At 37.3% G+C, this 23,335-nt stretch overlaps 1 protein-coding gene across 17 annotated transcripts in view; it reads left to right on the forward strand.

Moving 5' to 3' along the window:
• The window catches only part of TBC1D4 (TBC1 domain family member 4), a 179,956-nt gene extending 158,064 nt beyond the window's left edge, over positions 1-21,892 (forward strand). For all 17 annotated transcript variants that reach the window (XM_054252393.2, XM_008981661.5, XM_078346490.1 and 14 more), the window contains 6 exons: positions 2,558-2,716; positions 5,995-6,239; positions 10,539-10,698; positions 13,430-13,599; positions 17,464-17,640; positions 19,544-21,892. In XM_054252393.2, coding sequence (XP_054108368.1) covers positions 2,558-2,716; positions 5,995-6,239; positions 10,539-10,698; positions 13,430-13,599; positions 17,464-17,640; positions 19,544-19,777 — 1,145 coding nt within the window. In that variant the 3' untranslated portion in view covers positions 19,778-21,892. The remainder of the gene's footprint in view (positions 1-2,557; positions 2,717-5,994; positions 6,240-10,538; positions 10,699-13,429; positions 13,600-17,463; positions 17,641-19,543) is intronic.
• Positions 21,893-23,335: the final 1,443 nt, after the last annotated feature.

Raw genomic sequence — 23,335 nt, forward strand, 5'->3', positions numbered from 1 at the left:
GACCTACACAAGACTGAGTAATATCTAAAGAAAAAGAGGTTTACACCTTGCCATGTACGTAATTTTGCAACAATCCTGCATGATCTGCACATGTACCCCAGAACCTAAAGTACTATTAAAAAAACAAAAAGAGATTTAATGGATTCACAGTTCCACATGGCTGGGGAGGCCTCACATTCATGGTGGAAGGCAAAAGGCATGTCTTACATAGAGGGAAATAAGAGAAAATGAGAACCCAGTGAAAGGGATTTCTCCTTAAAAACCATGACAGGTTTTTAAGGAGATTTCATGAGACTCACTCACTACCATGAGAACGGTGTGGGGGAAACTGCCCCTTTGATTCAATTATGTCCCGCCAGGTCCCTCCTACAAAACGTGGGAATTATGGGAGCTAAAATTCAAAATGAGATTTGGGTGGGGACCCAGCCAAACCATATCATTCTTCTATAATCTCTCCTTCCACCTCTAAATCATAATTTGTAATTTAATATTTATGTATATATTTGTTGAATGTTTTTCTTACCCTACCACTGCACACCTGGCACCTAAGACAGTATTTTGCACTCATTATCAACTGAATGAATGGAAGAATGAATGAATGAGATGATTTCCCTGAGAATGGATTTCTTTATCACTCAGTGATGAGGTATCCTGACTGACTTGCTTTATTCTCTGCTATATACTGGATGCTCAAGAAATGTTTGTTTAACTGGAATGAAGTTACTTTTTGTACATATATTATTGGATGGATAATAAAACTGCCCACTCATGTTATCAGTGATTCATTTAATGGGCTCATAGTTACCTTCTATAAATGTAATTTTCTATGTTGTAATTCATTCATTCATTCAACAAACGTATGAGCAGCAAGGTGTATTCTTGGATTTTATCATACGTAGATGAAAATATGCTTGCTATTTTCAAGGATGATTTAAGTAGGGAAAAGAGACATAGAGCTAACTGTAATCTAATATGGTAAAGCTATAGTATGAGTCAAATAGTATGAGAAAAGGGACTGATTACATCTCGAGATGTTAGGGAGAGCTTCAACAGAAAAGGTGACACTCAAGCTCATGCATGAAAGATGAATAGACAGGTAATGGGTAGTCAAGTGAGGGAGCTTGAAATTCCATAAAGGCAACAGTAGGAGCAAAAACTAGAGGAATGAAAATGACCATAAGCGTCTAGTATACAGCAGGGACTGGGAAGTAATGGGACTTAAAAAGGTAGTTTGGAACGGTGTCGTGGAGGCCTTATAAATCATGCCAGCGAGCCTTGGTTTCACCTGTCCAACAATAATACTTTCAGCTTGTACAAACTGTGGCATTCAGTCAGAAGAGATTACGGCCATTAAGCCTTTCCTTAACCAACTGGAGCAAAGGAACCTGTTGCAGATTCAATCTGTCCAAACTGAAAACTCTTAGTGAGTAAAATAAAGTTGCCTGCACTGTGCAGAATTGAATTCTGTCCCTCCCAGTGCTTACTTCATGTCCCTTGCTATAAAAAAACAGTCATAGCATCTTTTAACTGCTGGTGATACATTTTGGTGTTCAAGAATAATAATGTTTCATTATCTGTGCTAAGCATTTTTTTCTCAAAGCACAAATGATGTTCTGGAGCATGTCAGTTATGCCTTATTGTTTACTACTTTTATTATTATTATTATTTGACACAGAATCTTGCTCTGTCACCCAGGCTGGAGTGCAATGCGCTATCTCGGCTCACTGCAGCCTCCATACACCAGGTTCAAGTGATTCTCCTGCCTCCGTCTCCTGAGTAGCTGGGATTACATGGCGCATGCCACCAGGCCCACTAATTTTTATATTTTTCATAGAGACAGGGTTTCACCATGTTGGCCAGGCTGGTAAGGAACTCCTATCTCAAGTGATCCGCCCGCCTTGGACTCCCAACGTGCTGAGATTACAGGTGTGAGCCACCACTCCCGGCCTATTATTTCATTTTTAACGCCCACATAAGAATGCTGTTTGATTCTGTGTTATAAAGTTACTTGTTGTTGGCAAATTTTTAGTGTTGTAAATGAGGATTAGCATTTGTTGCTATCCGCACGCCAAATAAAGGGTGAAAATAGGCAGTAACACACTTTGGGATTTCAGGATTTGGCTTCCGGAGTTCTAATTCTAAACTGCCACTTCCTAGCCATGTGAATTTGGGGCAATTACTTAATCTCTTTCTGCCTCAGCTTTCTGTCTATAAAGTAGGCCTAATAGTAATTGCCTACCTTATAGTCGAGTCATTTTCTGAGTACATGTGCTTAATAGCTAGGTACCCTCAATAAGCGTTGTATTAATGCTCAGTCAGCGGTAGGTGATGTTATTGTTAAGTTCGTCATTATGGTAAGTGTCGTATGAGGGTTTTCTTTTGCTAGACATCAGGAGTTATAGGATTAAGCTTGCCAAAATATGCGTCTGTCAATCGTATTGTGTGGTCTTAGGGTGGCGTGCAATGTGCAGCTACCTGTTTACATAGTGAATCGACTGGGATCTAGCAGCTTCATTCTAGAGAACAAGGCCTTGCTCATTCATCTCCTTTATTGTAGGAGTTCCCAAAAGTCGACGAGGAGAAATTTGGCAGTTCCTGGCTTTACAGTACCGCCTCAGACACAGATTGCCTAATAAGCAGCAGCCTCCTGACATATCCTATAAGGAGCTTTTGAAGCAGCTCACTGCGCAGCAGCATGCGATTCTCGTGGATTTAGGTACGTTTGTCATGTGCATTATAATTTACAAAAGTTAAACAACTGGTCCTTCTATTGAGTTGTTTTTTTATTTTTTAATTTCATTTGTTCTTGGTGTCGATGAAGAGTACCTGTTGGCATGTACAGAGCCACTAACTTTGTCCTTTACTGAGGGCAAGTTGGTCTTATACCTGATTGACAATCCCATTAATGACTGCGTATTAAATGAAGTTTTCACCCCAAAGCTTTGCCTCTGCAAAGGGAACCATCTTATATTTAAATTATTATAAAGGTTATATTATAAGGTGCTCTCAGTTACTGCATTTTGAATAACTGACTTTTTAGGGCAGATAGGTGTATCTTTATCAATGCTGGTTTTTGAAATAGCTTAGAACAGGTTAAAAGGGGGACCAAAAAATTTAGTGAAGGTGTACTAGGTAGTCCACATTGCTGAAAACAATCCTTTGTATATCACTTTAAAAAGCACCACAATAAGTTGTGTTGGTGGAAATTATGACCATACACCTATAGGGTGAGTGAAAATTAGTTGCCGTAGTAGTGTAGGAATGGGTACTCATGACCTGGGGGAGAATTTCCAGTGACAGATCATAAAGCAGTCTTTTTAAATGCTGAGTTTCAAATAACTTATGGAATTAAAAATGGTTTGATTTTTAACAGTTTTATTGTCTCTAATTTTTCTCTAGACTAAAATACTTTATTATTTTAAAATATCTACATTATTATATTAAATATTATACATTGGCATTTGACCATTTTATTTGTACTCCTAAAAGTTGATATATCTCAGGTGGCCAGATAACGTTATTTGAGCCCATTTGGAAAAATACAAGATTACTACACGTGGGGTCATCTTATAGCAGGGCATATGAAAAATCACTAGCCAAACTCTAGTTTTACCTTTCCTTTTGGATAACAGATGGCTCTTGTTAGGAAAGGGCCCAGCTCAGTTAATTATTTTTTTTAGCCCAGCAGAATTAAAAAGGGATTTTACAGAGAAACTGAAAACCTGAGTCTTTGTGCTGATTTTGCCACTAATTGTGGTCTTAGATGTGTTACCTTGCTTCTGAGTATCAATCATCTCTACTAAGTGGGGACATTGAACAATCCCTGTGTTCCCAAGCGGATTTGTGGTTCTCTGACCATAAATTGGTGATACAATCAGGGTTAGTCATGATATCCTTTCAAAGAGAGAGAATGAGATCACGTTACAGTCAGATAAAAATGGAGCTAGAATCAAGTTAATGGATAGAAAGAGTATTTATAGTTTTTCTTTAGTAGAAAAGCTTTTTAAATTGCATTTTAGGGTTTGGGGTACATGTGAAGAACATGTAAGATTGTTGCATAGGTACACACGTAGCAGTGTGGTTTGCTGCCTTCCTCCCCATCACCTGTATCTGGCATTTCTCCCCATGCTATCCCTCCCTAACTCCCCACCCTCCGCTGTCCCTCCCCTGTTCCCCCCCACCACAGACCCCAGTGTGTGATGCTTCCCTCCCTGTGTCCATGTGTTCTCATTGTTCAACACCCACCTATGAGTGAGAACATGCAGTGCTTGATTCTCTGTTCCTGTGTCAGTTGCTGAGAATGATGGTTTCCAGGTCATCCATGTCCCTACAAAGGACATGAACTCATTGTTTTTGATGGCTGCATAGTATTCCATGGTGTATATGTGCCACATTTTCCCTGTCCAGTCTATCATTGATGGGTATTTGGGTTGGTTCCAAGTCTTTGCTACTGTAAACAGTGCTGCAATGAACATTCGTGTGCATGTGTCCTTATAACAGAACGATTTATAATCCTTTGGATATATACCCAGAAATGGGATTGCTGGGTCAAATGGAATTTCTATTTCTAGGTCCTTGAGGAATCGCCACACTGTCTTCCACAATGGTTGAACTAATTTACACTCCCACCAACAGTGTAAAAGTGTTTCTATTTCTCCACATCCTCTCCAGCATCTGCTGTCTCCAGATTTTTTAATGATCACCATTCTAACTGGCGTGAGATGGTATCTCAATGTAGTTTTGATTTGCATTCCTCTAATGACCAGTGATGATGAGCCTTTTTCATATGTTTGTTGGCCTCATATATGTCTTCTTTTGTGAAGTTCATATCCTTTGCCCACTTTTGAATGGGATTATTTGTTGTTTTCTTGTAAATCTGTTTTAGTTCTTTGTAGATTCTGGATTTAAGCGAAAAAGTAAAACCATCATTTTAAAAATTGCTTATTTGGCTCTACCTGTAGTCATCTGTGTTTCTTGGGCATGCAATTTTTATTTGCTCATATCTTCCTCTTACTGGCTCTGCAGAATTAATCTTATTGGTTCCTGGGGGAAAACCACTTTTAAGCATATGTGGGAGAAAACATTTTAAAGTCTGGCACTCTTGCAAGTTCTAACCGACATGAGTAATCATTTCACAAGGAAGCTAACATCTCCCTTGATTTTTGTGGCACTAGGAATGTCCCATACCAGTATACACAGCTTGAGTGTGAAGATGGGTTTGTTTCAGTATATGTAACTCTCCTTTTAGTGATGCAGGACTCACACTGCCAGCTCGAGTGTCTCTGTGGGAATTTTATACCCAGAAGTAAATTTTAGAGGGGACTTTATTTGAAAATGACCCTTTAGTTTCCTTGATATTTTTAGATATTGAAAAGAGAAAAGTGGTTTACATGGCACATGGAGGAATCTGAAGAGCAGAGAGCAAAAGATATTTGAAAAAGAAGTTTTCTTCTGAATGATGATCTGAATGTAAAGCCAAACAAACCCAAAAAGTCCCTCCAGTGTCTTATTGCAAGAACAGCAGAAACAAATCTTTATAGACTACAAAGATTTTCTTTTAAATAATCTCTCTTCTAGGCTTCTGGTTGCATTTAGAAGGTAGTCTTTATGTGAATTTAGAATTTACCTTGCTTTATAGTCAGAATAAATTTTATATTTCATATTTTTGGTATCTCTCCTGAGTATGTCATCAGTTTGTAGATTTTTATTTAATTGTGTGTGTGTGTGTGTGTGTGCGCGCGCACACACGCATGCTAGAAAGAAGTACTGGTTAGCATAAAATATTTCCTCCCATGTAATATATGTGAAGATGTTATGGTAGCCTGACAGGACTGGGGACGAGAGAGAGAGACCTTACATGGCAACTTGAAGCAGCTCTCACTGGTTTGGGAAAGAGTGTTCATTTATTCTTGGAGGTCACTGAATTGTGATTTCACTGTGGTCTCCAAGGAATGAGGACATTTCAAAAACTCTTTTTCTTCTTTTCCTCTGCAGGAAGGACATTTCCTACTCACCCTTACTTTTCAGTACAGCTTGGGGCAGGGCAGCTGTCGCTGTTTAACCTCCTGAAAGCCTATTCTTTGCTGGACAAAGAAGTGGGTTACTGTCAGGGGATCAGCTTCGTGGCTGGAGTCCTGCTTCTGCACATGAGTGAAGAGCAAGCCTTTGAAATGCTGAAATTCCTCATGTATGACCTTGGCTTCCGCAAGCAGTACAGACCTGACATGATGTCGCTGCAGGTGAGGCACTTGTCCTCCTCAAGGAAGGTGTGAGACTATTACCAGAAATCTGGGCCCTCTTCTCAATTATGACAGTTCAGATTTAAAGAAATTTAGACCCAGTGTCTTAGAAGTTGGGTAAATACTGGGGAAAGTTTTAATTCACTTAGCGTGGGATTTGCTATGTAGGTAAACTTCTAAGTGTATGAGGCCCCTAGGCAGGAAACCTTTTCCATAAAATTCCTGAAGTGAGTAAATAAGTAATTTAAGGAAGGATGGAAGGTGATGAGGACCCAATTTATGCCCTAAGTCTATGGGTTACATGGAGAAGGTACCAGGCATTCTTTATTCACTTCTCCTCCACTTGTCAATTGAAAAGGCTCATAGATCTTTTGTTTACAATGTGAAAATGTCTTTATCCTTTTACTTCTGAGTGCACAAATAGCAGATATCAGGTTATGGTTCTTTTTGAACCTGTCATATCTCTCCTCCTTCATCTTCATGTAAGATAGGCTTTTATAAAGGAAATGTGTGAAAGCCAGTGGTGCTTTTTCATTCTGTTTGTGTGTGTGTGTGTGTGTGTGTGTATGTGTGTGAGTGTGTGGGTGTGAGTGTGTGATGGTGTCTTGCTTTGACACTCAGGCTGGAGTGCAGTGGTGCGATCTCAGCTCACTGCAATCTCTGCCTCCCGGGTTAAAGCGATTCTCCTGCCTCAGCCTCCTGAGTAGCTGGGATTACTAGCAGGTGCCACCATGCCTGGCTAATTTTTTTTTTTTTTGTATTTCTAGTAGAGACAGGGTTTCACCGTGTTGGGCAGGCTGGTCTTAAACTGCTGACCTCAGGTGATCTGCACACCTCAGCCTCCCAGAGTGTTGGGATTATAGCCATGAGCCATTGAGTCTGTTCTGAGCAGGCTCTGAAGTAGCACCATTAAGATTTTTCAGTTATTTTGAGTGGGGTATTAACTGCCACGACTGTCTTTAGCTTACTTCAGACTCCCTGTTTACGCATTGCTCTCCTAGTTTATCACTTCTCTCAGTGGGTTGGTTGCTAATAAACAGTTAAAATTTTGTCTACAAATATTTATCTGAAACAATCACTGCCTGGCAATTTAAAGCTTTCAGTGGTTACAAATGTAAAACTATAAAAGAAGACTTTAAAGAGGATTTTCAGGTTTTTCCTCCCTTGAAATGAAGTATGCATGACTCCCAGTTCATCATAATATTATGCTTTAGATAAGAAGTAATACTTTAAAGACGCTTTTAAAATAATAGTGTTTTTCCTGGTTCCCAGAGATGAGTTTTGGCTTTAATATCTCAATTGCCAATACATAACAAAAAAGAATTGTGTTTTTACTCTGAGCATTATAGTAACTGATATTTTTGAGAGTGTGAATGGAGATAAAGCATTCCATTTTTCTTACTTTCTCACAGTAACATTTTGGCTGGGTCGATAGGGCTTTGCTATCAACATTCGGTTTTCTGGTGTGAGTTCATATGATTTGATTCCTCATTGATGACTAGTCATAGGTTTAACAAGTCAAATAATAAATGTGGAAGGTTTTTTTTAAAAATTTCTAAACAGTTTATTTGTATCTTTTGTTTTGTTTTTTTTTGAGACAGTATCTTGCTCTGTCGCCCAGGCTAGAGTGGTGGCATGATCTTGGCTCACTGCAACCTCCGCTTCTTGGGTTCAAGCAATTATCTTGCCTCAGCCTCCTGAGTAGCTGGGATTACAGGCATGCACCACCATGCCCTCCTAATTTTTTGTATTTTTAGTGGAGATGGGGTTTTATTATGTTGGCCAGACTTGTCTCAAACTCCTGATCCACCCACCTCAGTCTCCCAAAGTGCTGGGATTATAGGTGTGAGCCACTGCACCCAGCCACCTGTATCTTAATATCAGATAGGAATCAGACGCTCTTATAAGGAATTAAGTAATTCTGATTTTCAGAAATAACAATTTGGTAGCTATTATTAGAATTTCCAAGATATAGGGAAGTACCTGTGAACGTAGTGTTTAATTTGGGTCCATAGGTAAAAAGATATAGCTATCAGTTTAAAAATACAGTTTTCAGCTTAAAAATCCTTCATCAATTTGACATTACAAAAATTCATGTTAATGGGATTTATACATTTATTTAATATGGCCTGTAAGTACCAAGAAATATTTTATGTCTATAATTTTGAAGATGCAGGTGTTTAAAAATCTTTGGTGACAGCGTTGCTATAGGCCACAGTATTGGGGACCTTATTCTGGGAAAATGGGTCCTTTTGCTTTTTAAAGTAAAGTATAACACTTTTCCAACTTCAGGAGCAGGAGATAGTGTCTGGGTCTAGCCACTAGGATGTTTGGAAGTGTGCTGAAATGCCTCTTCCAGTGGCCTTGGACTCACTCCATAAGATTTTTGATTTCTTGCTTCTCTGTTGGTGGCTCAGATACTCCAGGCTCTCTGCTTCAGTTACCTTATCTGTAAAATGTGGGGGTTGAGGTCTTTTTCAACTTTAAATATCTATATCTCATCACATTTGTTTCTGCTGCTTTCCGTGTTAAAGGCATCATATCTTTTCCTCTGAAGCCTTTGGTCTCCCCTTTTCTTTATCTTCTCTCTGCTACCCTTATCTCTGTCTCTGCATCTTTTCCCTCCAGTTATGGCTCTTTAATCTGAAGGTTTGCCTTGGTATCTATAAGGTAGAATTGAAGAATTATTTGTTCTTAGCAAATAGAATTTTATCATTAAAGCTTTCTTTGAAGGAAACCTGAATTGTGTTCTTATTTGCCCAAATATCTCTTGTTGGAAGAAACCCTCTTAACCCCCAGTTGAGAATGTAGGGTAGGAGGGAGGGGGAATAGGATTCTCTTTAAAAAAATTAAATGTTGAAGTATTGCTTCTTTGTATAATCACAAGTGAACAGGAACAGTGTGCTTTTGATGATGTGCTTTCTTTTTATGCTGCTAATGAGACATTTTTGATTTTTGTGCTTACCAAAATACTGATTATTCTTCTGACAGATGCTCAGAATTTCTGGTTTCTACAATGTAAATGATCTAAAGGAAATGCATGATTTTTTTTCCCAACATGACTTGTTGAGATAATCTCATTAAAAAAAAAAAAAGAACCTTTCTGTATGCCTCCAGCTAAGCTTCTTATTTTATAGCTACGACTTCCTGTGGCTCTTTAATTCCCTTTTATTTATAGTTTGTATGGAAACTGAGTTTCCAAAGATATTGTTGTGGATAAGGATTGAACAAATAATTTTTTGTATTTATGTATAGTCCTTGATTTTTTTCTAAAGGATTCTGTTGAGTTTTAGTTCTATATTCTAGAAATAATTGTTGAATTCGCAACATAATTGTTTATTTTTATGTATTGTCATAGAGATACTTAAGAGTGATGTTTTAATAATTTCTTCTGGTGAAAGAAGTTCTGCTAGATTTAATAAAAATTTAATAAAACATTTTATACATTTTTACACCAAAATATCAAGCTTATATAACTGATCAGGGAACCACCACTTATCTGTTAACTGTGTGGATGAAAATTTAATTAAAACACAATTCAGGAATTTGTTTGTTACTACTCCTTTATCTTTAGTATTACAGATGTAAGAGTTTGAAAGTTTCTGGATGCTGTTTTTATGATTTTTTTTAAATGCCAGTAATCAACTCAATAGCCAAATGAAATAATTTTTTCTTTTAGTTCTAGAAACAACCACACTTTTTGCTTTAACCTATTTGTCATGAAAAATATGCTGCTGGAATAACTTATATATTAGAAATAAAGTCTCAGGCTTCTGACCCTGGAACATTTTAAGCTTTAATTCTGTCCTTATGGTGCAGATTGTCTGGAGAGCCAGAACTCTTTCATAAATCACATGCTAGTCCCAGCAAATAGAAATAAGCTTCTGCATTGAACATAGTAGATTCTTTAGAATGGAGGCTCTTCTGGAATTAGTCTGAAATTAGAAAGGATCTTCTATGAGATTCCTGAGCCAGGGCAGTTCTCATTAAATTCCAAAAGCAATGCCACAGAAGAAAAATATCAATTTATCAGTATATACGTGATACCCAAACACACATGATAAAGAAACTTGCTCAGTCTTTTCAAATGGACTTTCAGTGACTTGCTTTATGACTTCAGTTAAGTGAACTTGGATTTTAGTGTCAACTTTAAAATCATAAAAATAAAGTAGTACTACTTGTATTTATATATGTGAATTTGTTATTAAATATTAGAATAATAAGTTAAAATCCATGTATTTGATGTACATGCAAATAAATGTGTAATATTTTATTTTTTCTTCTCCAAATTAACTTTAGATTCAAATGTACCAGCTGTCCAGGCTCCTTCATGACTATCACAGAGATCTCTACAATCACCTTGAAGAAAATGAAATCAGCCCCAGTCTTTATGCTGCCCCCTGGTTCCTCACGTTGTTTGCCTCTCAGTTTTCATTAGGATTTGTAGCCAGAGTTTTTGGTAAGAGATATATGTAATTAAATGAACAGTGTTATTTATTCCAAGGACTATATTTCTACTTCGAGCCACTTCTTTTTTTTTTTCTTTCTTTCTTTTTTTTTCCAGAAGCAAGGACAAGTTTATTCAGATCCATGGTCGAGTTACACACTTGGTTTGATTTTTGGTCACAAGTCCTAAAATGCCATTATTCTGAGTTTACATCAGAATACACATAGTGCTCCTATATTGTTTTCTCATGTGTTACACAGAATAGCAAATTGCTGGTGGAATTTAATAAACGTGCCTGGCTCTATTCTGTTAGTAATTTAAAACCATATTTGTCTTACATAAAATTGAAATTAAAAGGGAAAGAGGAATTAGGCTCCTGTATTTGAGTAAGTTGTAATGGAGCTCTTACTTTCATTTATGCTTAAAAATCAGAGGGTATACTTCTAAAATCTGGGCTAGGGACAGACTCTATAATTTTCCAGATTTTTATATACGTATTTCTACCCAGATTATCGTCTTCATCTTGCATTCAAAAACACAAAGAAACATGTTTTTTAACTGGGTCAATGGAAGTACGTGTATCAACATTGTTTCTAATGGCATTTCTTAGTCTGATTTTTTTGTTGTTAACAGGATAACTTTACTTCCTGTTTCATTGCTTATGTAACTCTTCTTTCATGCTGATGCAGGCTTGGGAACAGTCTCTAAGACTGGTGGCTCAGGGAAAAACACTAAGTACAGTTAGTAGAGCCCAGTTACGAACTGCCTGCTCTAATCACAGTGTTTGGCATTGGGAATAAGAAGAGAGTGTAACATGATTTATGTTCCCTTTGGAGGCCCTTAAGTCTATTCACAAGTCTTTGTATTTTTCTGTTATTTAAAAAGCAAAAAGTAAAACAACCACCACCACCAACTATTCATCAGAGGTTGGTTCTAATGATGTCATTTAGAACCTCAATAGCCTTAGAAAGGGCTCCTCTAATTTTTATGTTCTGTTCATCTATTTAGTAGCCATGGTCAGAGCAGTCAGTATCCACTCACAACTGCACTTCTGCTCAATTGGAGCTTTTTGTCAAATTGTGAGTATTGGCTCAATTGTAGGTCACTGCCAGTGTTTGAAAAAATGGAACAGAAGAGCCTACGGTGAAGATATTAGGGAATATTACAAATAGTAAGGAAATATATTGTTGGGAGAAACTTGTTTTGAGGATATATGTGTAATATATGTATATACCAGATTACAACATACAATATCTTTCTTATAAAGGGCTGTGGTTTGAAAGTTGAACACTGCATTAGCGATACTACAATTTATAAAGTGTAGCAGAAGAGTAAACTTAAAATGCACTGAATCAAATGTTCACCACATTTTTTTTTGTTTATTGAATATACACTATTGCTTTTCTACACTGACATTTTCTCTGGAGCTTGCGTTCCTGTTAATGGGTTTTCTATAAATCCTTTTGTTTATGTGTTTTCTTCTAGAGAATAGTCTAGCAAATCAAAATGTTTCAGGACATCTGTCTTTGACTTACCCTTGGAAGCTTGATATCAAGAGTTCAAGAGACAAATGTCCTCAGTATCAGTTTTTTGTTACGAGATTAGAAATGATGCTGTTGGCTGTCCAATAGCTATTCACCTCTCTTGTTTGAATTTATAAAAGAATAGAGAGTGGCAGAAAATGGAAAGATGCATGGACAAGAAGAATTACTATGTTCAAAATAAAGATTTATGGTTCTCTCTTCATTAAGAACTCCCTGTTGTATATTATTGATTAAAGAATGACATAGATTGAGAGAAACTTTCATACAAAAGTACTTGATACTTTTCTTTCTTTCTTTTGTTATTTATCTGAGACCGAGTCTTGCTCTGTTGCCCAGGCTGGAGTGCAGTAGCATGATATCAGTTTACTGCAACCCCTGCCTTCTGGGTTCAAGCGATTCTCCTGCCTTAGCCTGTAGCTAAGACTACAGGCACGTGCCACCACACCTGGCTAATTTTTGAATTTTTTGTAGAGACAGGGTTTCACCATGTTGACCAGGCTGATCTCGAACTCCTGGCCTTAAGCGATCCACCCGCCTCAGCCTCCCAAAGTATTGGGATTACAGGCATGAGCCACCATGCCCAGCCTAGTACTTGATACTTTTGAAAAGTATTGCCTGTTTGTATTTGTAAGAAAGCAGGGCTTAGAGTTAGGGTACCTCTTATTTTTCTCTTCTGATTGAGGTTATATGTTTGTTGTTATTTGTTTAAATTTTTCTTTTAAGGTTTTTTTTTTTTTTAATTTCCTGGTATGGTATAGATTTAATTACATAGCTGGTTCATTTACTTTTTATTATGGTAATGAGAGTTGGAAAAATACTAATTTGTTATGTAAATTTGTTTCTGTATTCCTGTTGTGAAGAAAAATCTAAATATCAGTTGAATAACTGTCCTTGAGGTTTACTTTGTTGCTATTAAATTTGGCATTAAAAATTACAGGTAGTACATGGAAAGAGGTATATACTTTGTCCTTTTTTACTCTGGCTTTATCTGAGATTCTTAAGTAAGAGGAATATTAAAACATCTGCTTATATGTTTAGTTATATTACTTTTTTATTCTTAAAAAAGCTAGATGCTTTTGACTAGTTTTGTTTTGCAAAATACATAAAACAAGTAAACAAAAACCTTTAGCACGGATAGCATGCTTTTCACAAGAGTGGATGCATACTTTTGATCATGGAAATTATATCTCTTCTTTTAGATATTATTTTTCTTCAGGGAACTGAAGTTATATTTAAGGTTGCACTCAGCCTACTGAGCAGCCAAGAGACACTTATAATGGAATGTGAAAGCTTTGAAAATATTGTTGAGTTTCTTAAAAGCACGCTACCTGATATGAATACCTCTGAAATGGAAAAAATTATTACCCAGGTATGATTTAAATGCTAATATCATTATATAGCATTTTTTAACTGAATATATATTAAATGCTTTAGCATAAAAACGTAGCTTTGCTTGACATGTACAGTTTTTTAAAGCTTTTAAAAAAACTTTGATCAGATACATTTTATTGAGAAAGGAGTCTATTGTAAAATTTCCACATTGTGTCGTTGTCTATCTGGCTATGCACAGGAAATATGGTTTAGTGCTACGTGATGAGTTTTTCAGGAATCCTTCCAATATAAACCAATGCTAAAACTGAAGATAGAACCGACAGAGTGAGGAAGGCCTGAAAATAAAATGAAATCTACTTGCCTTTGTTATATCGATAATTATGTTGTAATTAACATACACGAAGAGGACACGTAGCAAGAGTACATGCTTTGAAATTAGAAGATATTGGGTTTGGATCTACTTCTAGCTCTTTATTTATTTATTTTTTTTATTGCATTTTAGGTTTTGGGGTATATGTGCAGAGCATGCAATACAGTTGCATAGGTACACACAGGGCAGTGTGTTTTGTTTGCTTTCTCCCCTTCACCCACATTTGGTATTTCTCCCCTGGCAATCCCTCCCCACCTCCCCCTCCCACTGGCCCTCCCCTTTTCCCCCTATAGACCCCGGTGTTTAGTACTCCCCTCTCTGTGTCCATGTGTTCTCATTTTTCATCACCCGCCTATGAGTGAGAATATGCGGTGTTTCATTTTCTGTTCTTGTGTCAGTTTGCTGAGAATGATGTTCTCCAGATTCATCCATGTCCCTATAAACGACACGAACTCATCATTTCTGATTGCTGCATAATATTCCATGGTGTATATGTGCCACATTTTCCCAATCCAGTCTATCATCGATGGGCATTTGGGTTGATTCCAGGTCTTTGCTATTGTAAACAGTGCTGCAATGAACATTCGTATGCATGTGTCCTTGTAGTAGAACGATTTATAGTCCTTTGGATATATACCCAGTAATGGGATTGCTGGGTCAAATGGGATTTCTATTTCTAAGGCCTTGAGGAATCGCCACACCGTCTTCCACAATGGTTGGACTAATTTACACTCCCACCAACAGTGTAAAAGTGTTCCTTTTTCTCCACATCCTCTCCAGCATCTGTTGTCTCCAGATTTTTTAATGATTGCCATTCTAACTGGCGTGAGATGGTATCTCAATGTGGTTTTGATTTGCATCTCTCTGATGACCAGTGACGATGAGCATTTTTTCATGATTGTTGGCCTCATATATGTCTTCTTTCGTAAAGTGTCTGTTCATATCCTTTGCCCACTTTTGAATGGGCTTGTTTGTTTTTTTCCTGTAAATCTGTTTGAGTTCTTTGTAAATTCTGGATATCAGCCCTTTGTCAGATGGGTAAACTGCAAAAACTTTTTCCCATTCTGTTGGTTGCCGATTCACACTAGAGACTGTTTCTTTTGCTGTGCAGAAGCTGTGGAGTTTCATTAGGTCCCATTTGTCTATTTTGGCTTTTGTTGCCAATGCTTTTGGTGTTTTGTTCATGAAGTCCTTGCCTACTTCTATGTCCTGGATGGTTTTGCCTAGATTTCCTTCTAGGGTTTTTATGGTGCCGGGTCTTATGTTTAAGTCTTTAATCCATCTGGAGTTAATTTTGGTGTAAGGTGTCAGGAAGGGGTCCAGTTTCTGCTTTCTACACATGGCTAGCCAGTTTTCCCGACACCATTTGTTGAACAGGGAGTCCTTTCCCCATTGCTTGTTTTTGTCAGGTTTATCAAAGATTGTATGGTTGTAGCTATGTTGTGTTGCCTCTGATGCCTCTGTTCTGTTCCATTGATCTATATATCTGTTTTGGTACCAGTACCATGCTGTTTTGATTACTGTAGCCTTATAGTATAGTTTGAAATCTGGTAGTGTGATGCCCCCCGCTGTGTTCTTTTTGCTTAGAATTGACTTGGCTATGCAGGCTCTCTTTTGGTTCCATATGAAGTTCAAGGTGGTTTTTTCCAGTTCTGTACTTCTAGCTCTTTAATTGGTTGTTTGGCTTGCACACATCAGCCTAATCATCTAAATTCTAGTTGTCCAGATCAGGACAGTACTGCACGAGTTCCAGGATGGGATAATACTGATCTGAGAGGTTTGCGCAAGTTACAGCTTCTCTGAGTCTCACCCTCTTCCTCTACAAAATGGGAATAACAAAAATAGATTCTGTTTTAGTTTTATATTATTTTAGGAGAAAATATAAGCAATATATTAAAGTAATTTGTATCCTGTAATTCTTTATGAACTCTTATTATATTAAATCATATAAAATTTTCTTTCTATTACATGGAGTCTAAATCATAAATATCTATTAATAGTTTGTATTTGTTAAAAATGCCCTATAAGCTGAAAAGTATAGCTTTTACTTATATAGTAACTTGTTTATTAATTTTTCAGAAATAGCTCTCTTGACTGGAAAGGAATCAGATATTATGCCTTTGAGATTTGAAGTCAGATATCACCTCCCTTCTAAAATTAATGAGGAAGTCACCTGGCTTTACAGATTACTATTAGGATTAATGAGTAGAATTTATAGGCAGGTCAATTCGAACTTGATATTAGAGATAATTTCCTAACAATTAGAGTTGATTACTGTGGATTGAAATGCTGATATTAAGGGAAACTTTGATGAACTTTATGGATACTGGAAAAATGCAAATAATGCAGAAAACTGCAAAGAAGAAAATAAAAATAACTACAAATCTCAACATCTAGAGATAACCTGTGAAACTTTCTACTACATATTTCTTTGCTTATATATACATAAAAAATGTATATAGTTATACCTGAATGAAATCATATTCTATATGCTATTGTGGAACCTCATTTATAATTTGAAAAATATAGCATATTAGATTTTTTCCCAATACACATAAATCCATATTATCATTTTTAATGGTTGTGTAATAATCCATTGTATCCATACCCACTAGGTAAGGAAAAGATGATGGTTATTTGAGGATGACCAGTTAGTCTAGAAATTCTCTTACTAAAATTCAAATGTTTTAGTATCTCTAGTAGTAATTAGTAGAGTAAGTCAGGTTTTTGTGGTTTCTTTTCTCTTTTCAGTGTTGGTGTAGACACCATTGCTTGTTTAATGTAGTCATCAGGCTGCTGTCTCTCCTTCCCCTAGGAAGTTTGTAGTAACTGTCCTCTAGCTTCAAAGCGAACTATCTTCCTGTTTAATGGTGATATGGGAGAGCAGTAATAGCCCTAATTAAACCTTTCCGCCCTGGACAGTGCTCACGATGTGCAATTTTGAGGATTCTCTATGTGGTACAATATGTAAATGACACTTAAGAGGCTTATAGGGAATAGCAAATGGATGAAAAGTTTTATTAAAATCTTTCTGCTCCATTGGCAGATAAATTAGAAATGCTTTTGGTTTATTACAGTAATACCCTATGCAATTTGCTTACTGATCAGAGATTATCTCCAATATAATAATTACTCAATAACTAATATTGTTTATCTAGTATACTACATTTTGGGAGACAGTTACTAGATTATGAATATCTTGGCTGCAAAATATTCTTGGATGTTAATTTATTCTAGTGACTTGGCTTCATGAGACTGTTTCAATTGTATAGAAATAATCTGTTCTGTTTTTAAAGAAAAAATGTATTCTTTCCCAGAAAGAGCTATTTGTTTTTATGTTGACGTGTAAGCTATATCTAATTTATTCTTGTATTGACGGTCACACCTGGTTTTTTCCCCCTTTTTTATGCTTTAATGTTCTTCATTAATAAGTATTTGGAAATATACATGAAATATATCAAGATCATACACAAGCTGTATCTTGTTAATACATACCAAAGGCTAGCATAACCCACGCTGCTTTCATGGCAGGTTTTTGAGATGGATATTTCTAAGCAGTTGCATGCCTATGAGGTGGAGTATCATGTGCTACAGGATGAGCTTCAGGAATCTTCATATGCCTGTGAGGATACTGAACCTTTGGAGAAGCTGGAGAGGGCCAATAGCCAACTGAAAAGACAAAACATGGACCTCCTAGAAAAATTACAGGTAAAGAAATAAAGATTTGAGCAAAGAAGTTCTTTAATGCCTCCTGTATACACAGAACTACCTCAGGAATGATAGGATGTGTATGTGGAATGAACCATTGCTGACCAAGAGCCCATGGAGCAGACTGTCCAAGTGCTTTGGGGTTGCAGTTGACATGTTAAATTAAACATTACTTGGAAAAAAATTCACCCTCACAAAATAGCTAAATGGCAGTTCAAAGTGGAATCTTTTAAAATACTTATTGCATGTTATACATATTCGGTTAAGTTCAAGGGAGGAGGAATTGAATGTAGAAAACTTTTTGAGCTGGAATCTGGAGGTTTGGTGGAAGAAATGAGTGAGGATGGTCTTCAGTCAGGCTGGTTAGGAGGGTGGCATGAATAAGGAGGACATGTCAGAGCAGCAGAGTTAGCCTGGTGTCAGTTTAAGATAGATGTTGGGGAAAGGTATGGTAAACATGATGGAGGCAGAATTGTAAGTGACTTTTGGTGTCAAGCCAAAGAATATGGCTTTAATCCTGTCAAGAGGGAAATCTCTCAAAGTTTTTGAGCCATGCTGCAGAAAGATCAATCCAGGAACCTTGACGAGGACAGGGAGAGAAGGTAAGGAGGCCTGCTAAAAGTCATTTGTGAAAATCTATTGGGGATGATGACAGTTGTCTAGACTAAAATGGAAATTGAAAGAGAGGGAGACGTGTCTAGGTAAATTGAATATTAATACATGTGATATTAATACATCATTCCTATGTAATATTAGTGCATCCTTACTGCCATCAGGGAGTTCACAATTATTTGGGAATATAAAATACTACATATCTGTCTCTAAGCACGCACTTATACATGCAATAAGCAATTTCTTACAAAGTAATATTCTGTTTGCCACCTGTATGATGTGTGCTGGGTAGCCATGCCCTGATGCCCTGAGGGGGCAGGGCTTAAGAGTGATCATGAGACAGAGGCTAGCAGGTGATCCTTCTGAAGTCATCAGGGGAGATGACTCCTGACTTTAAGTGCCTAATGTCTCCTTGGTTTCCACGTAACCCCTCCTCTCCATTTCCCCAACACTGCACCTGGCTACAAACTAGAAAACACTGAAACTGCTTCTGTGTGGTGAGTCACCTGTCAAGACCACTCAGGAGAGACAGGTTAGAAATGAGGGTTCTCTAAACTAGTTGCTCCCTAAGAATTGGAACACTAAACTTCCTTCACTTTGTCTTATATTGGCTCTGGGTCATAGAATATTTTGATCTTTTTTTCCTCTTCACAAAAGGACAGCATCGTCTATTTTCGAAAAGAAAAATAAATGATTGGTATATTGTCCATTTTTAGTTGCAGATTTCAGTGGTGATTGAGTATTTGCCCTGATGAGGGAAGGTGGGATTGCACCTGTTTTATAATGATTCTTCTGAACTGTTGTAGACTTTTTAATTGGCAGTTCAGGGTAGTCATCACCAATTACTTGGACACCCCTTACATCTACAAAAACTGATAAAGCCCAAGTGTATGTTTAGAAAATGCCGTATTTCAGTCAGAGAGGGAACATCTCTTTTAGCACTGCAGGATAGTGTCAGGAATCTCCTGTTTCTCCTTCAGCCAGGCCAGAGCCCACTCACTCAGGGGAACACCAGTGGGTATAGAATAAGGACTCCTACTGTGGGTGAGAGGGTTGATTTAGTATTGAATTACTAGTGTATTCAATGAGAGGAGATGAATCATGATAGTACCTTAGTTACATCTTTGTGAAACCTAATAAGTCATCATTCCATGTAGGTTTTCAGAGTATTTGCTTCACATAATATTTTATTAGGTAATGTGAAATTAATGCGTGTGAGGACTGGCTACTATTATAATGAACCAGACTTCAAATTTTTGATTTGGAGGATTTTTTTTTTTTCTCCAAACAGGTAGCTCATGCTAAAATCCAGACCTTGGAATCAAACCTGGAAAATCTTTTGACAAGAGAGACCAAAATGAAGTCTTTAATCCGGACCCTGGAACAAGAAAAAATGACTTATCAAAAGACAGTGGAGCAACTCCGGAAGCTGCTGCCTGCAGATGCTCTAGCCAATTGTGAACTGTTGCTGAGAGACCTAAACTGCAACCCTAACAACAAAGCCAAGATAGGAAATAAGCCATAAAGGCAGAGGCGCAGCCTCAACAGAAAGTGCTCCTTAGAATACTACAGAGAGGAAGAGCCTGCATGCCGCTGGCCAGAGGCTGGACCCTGAAGGTGATGGAACCACCCAACACTGGTGCTGAGCTTCTAGTGGCAGCAGGTGGGCCTTGCGCTCCTCAGAGCATGCCAATCCTAAGCCATTGGACATACGTAGACTGGTTTTTGTTGTTGTTACTATGTACATATATATATAAAATGAACATAGTTCATGCTTTCAGATAAAATGAGTAGATGTATATTCAGAGTAATTTTTTTAGTCAGAACTTCATGAAATCCACACCAAAGGGAAGTAAACTGAAATTTCCCTTGGACACATGAAATCTTTCTGTCTTTATAGTGAAACAAAGCCAGAGCATCTTTGTATATTGAAATATACTTGAAAAAAATGAATGTATTTTTTTCTCCAAAGAACAGCATGTTTCACTCAGTGGTGGAAAGGTGGAAACATATATGTCACTTTATGTGTATCTGTCTTAATATCTACTGACATTGTCTATATGAGGAAAATGACTGATTAGTAGTCATGCTCCTGTGTGTTTTTTGGGAGGGTAGGGGCATTTCTCCCTGCCTGCTTTGTGCCAACGAGCATGTTGCATCTACATGCATTGTCAGTCTGGTTAGGCATTACTTTAAACATACCTAAAGAAAGTAGGCCATTGTGGCTGACTGAGTCTACCCAGCTCAAGGTAAAGGAGAATGTTGCTAATTTTGTAGCAAACCAGACCAGCATTATTACTCAAACTAAAAATATCACACCTGAAAAATTTAATTTAGGACTTAAAATGTCTAGATTAGCTTTCCGCCTTTTTATTTAAATAACTCATTCAGTTGTGAATGAATTCCTCTGTACTCAGTGCCACAGTCACCAAATGATAAGAATTTGCCATTTTCCCACCAAATTGGGAATGTTCTTAGTTTAGGTCTCTGTACCTGAAATTCGGTATAAGGAAATGTAATTATGATTGGTTTTTTTTCAAAGCTGACAAGCTGTGTCGAAATACTTTTTTTTTTTTTGTCCAATTGACAGAATCTAATAAGCTCTAATCATCTTCACCTTTCATGTGAAAATTTTTGTGAACAGTGAAATGCTTAGGAACAAGCTGTTGAAATCCGTTGGAAGGGAAAAGGAAAGTGGTCCCAGCTCAACGAAAACCTGCAACTCTGCATTTTGACTCTTCACTTACTCAGCCTGCAAATAGCTTATTAGAGGACATTCATGCATGCTGGGTATAGGCAAGGAAAGTAATTTTCAAAGTACATAGGCGGCTCTCTTTTTCAGAGATGATTTCAGAGATGATTCTATGATAGTGCCTCTGAAAGTTGATGCAGCATTTTTGCCTTTTCAAAAAGTATTTATCGTCACTGCTTTTTGCAGTACTTGTATTTTCACAGATGGATTATCTGGGGATAATTTTCTTCAAAGGGAGTTTGTTATACACAGTGAAAATTTATTATAGAGTAGAAGAATAAAGCTCTAGAGGTTTCAGAAAGCTTTGATGAACAGATGATGAACATCTGAAACCCCTCTCCACTGTTACCCAGTGTGAATACAATGATGTGTTACAGCTCAGTGTGCCCTTGAATCCATGCAGTTTCTTAAAAAGACAATAAAATCTTACTAGTAGAGTTAATGTAACTTCTAAGTTCTAGAAAATGCTGATTCTGTCTACCCCATTCAGTTGGGAGCTACTAGTTGATTTGTTGCTTGGATTTCCTGTTTCTCTATTTGTAGGAGGGGTTTTTTCTTTTTGCTGTCTGTTGATGAAAATTGCTTTATGGGTGTGATACACAGATGGTAGCCAAGGAATCTATTGGGAAAGTCGGGAAAGACACCTTTCCTTTCTTTTATTCAGTTTAAAGTAAACTTTATCCTGGATGTTTAGAATCAACATTAAGAGTTGCATTATGGTGTTCAGAGATTAAGCTGACTTGGATACGATATTGTCTTTTGAAAATGAATTTTCTTTTTCATTTGTGATTTTTTTTTTAATGTTGCTCCAGTTATGCTTCATGAATTGTTATATCTTCATCAGGTTAATGTAATGTCGAATTCCTTTGCAATAAATATATTGCTGCAGCTTTTTTGGCATATATTGTTACTTTTTGGGAGAGAAGAAGCTCTTGGTTAGAGTCTTTACTACAGGGGTCCCTGGGTACCTGTGCATGTCCTGTTATGAACCAGGCTGCATAGCGGGAGGTAAGTGGTGGGCATGTGAGCAAGTATGACTGCCAGAGTTCCAACTCCTGTCAGATCAGCCACAGCATTAGATTCTCATAGGAGTGCGAATCTGATTGTGAAATGAGCATACAGGAGATATACATTGCCTGTTCCTTAAGAGAATTGAATACCTGATGATCTGTCACTGTCTCCCGTCTACCCCAGATGGGGTCATCTGGTTGCAGAAAAACAAGTTCAGGGTTCCCACTGATTCTACATTATGGTGAGTATAATAGAAATAAAGTGCACAATAAATGTGCTCGAATCATCCTGAAACTATCCCCTGCCACCAGTCTGTGGAAAAATTGCCTTCTATGAAACCAGTCCCTGGTGTCAAAAAGGTTGGGGACCACTGCTTTATAAGATCTGCATGGTGAAACCCTATCTCTAGTAAAAAGAGAAAAATTAGCCAGCCATGGTGGTGTGTGCCTGTAATCCCAGCTACTCGGGAGGCTGAAGCAGGAGAATCGTTGAAATCTGGGAGGTGGGGATTGCAGTGAGCCAATGTGCTACTGCACTCTAGTCTCCATGTTGACACCACAGAGTAAGACTCCACCTCCAAAAGAAAAAAAAAAAAAAAACAAGATCTGCATGGTTTGAATTGTACCTACATATAATGCTACACAAATAATTCTCCCTAATAGAATCCAAGGCAATAAAGATAATTTAAGAGATATTTATGTGAGTACATTGTTACCAGTTTTCAACTTACTCAATGGAGACTTTTGCGGATGACTTTAGAAAGAAAAATAGAAGCAACCACATTGACAGATTTGCATTCGACCCTTTCATTTCCCAGGCTCCCTCATAGATAGTAAAGGAGAGAAAGAGCACAAGAAAATACAAATGTTTTCAATTGGATGCAGATAATTAAGAATTAAGGACGCTTACTGATGGATGTGATATGAATGTGTTTATGTAAAATATGTATCTCTTGGAATGATTTCATAAATATTTGTAATCTAATAAAACACTATATCTTCTTGCTAACTTTAGGACTAACACTTTTTAACTTTTTTGCGCTTAATGTAGTAGTTAAGCATTTTGAGAAGGAGTCACTGTAGTCTTAATAGTACAGTCTCTTAATCTCCATGTTGACTTCTACCCATTTTGTCACTGTTTCACTAATTCTATTTTCACAGAGCCAGATTAGGAATAAGAAATCTACCATCTCATGGCATGGAGTATTTGGTCCTTCTACCATGATGTGACCTCTCATTATATCACTCATTAGCTGTGATATAATGAGTAAAACACTAGACTTAGGGTGAGAAGTTTTAGATCTGAGCCCTGGTTCCACCA

The sequence above is a fragment of the Callithrix jacchus genome, chromosome 1, assembly GCF_049354715.1.
Source record: "Callithrix jacchus isolate 240 chromosome 1, calJac240_pri, whole genome shotgun sequence".
Classification (NCBI taxonomy): domain Eukaryota; kingdom Metazoa; phylum Chordata; class Mammalia; order Primates; family Cebidae; genus Callithrix; species Callithrix jacchus.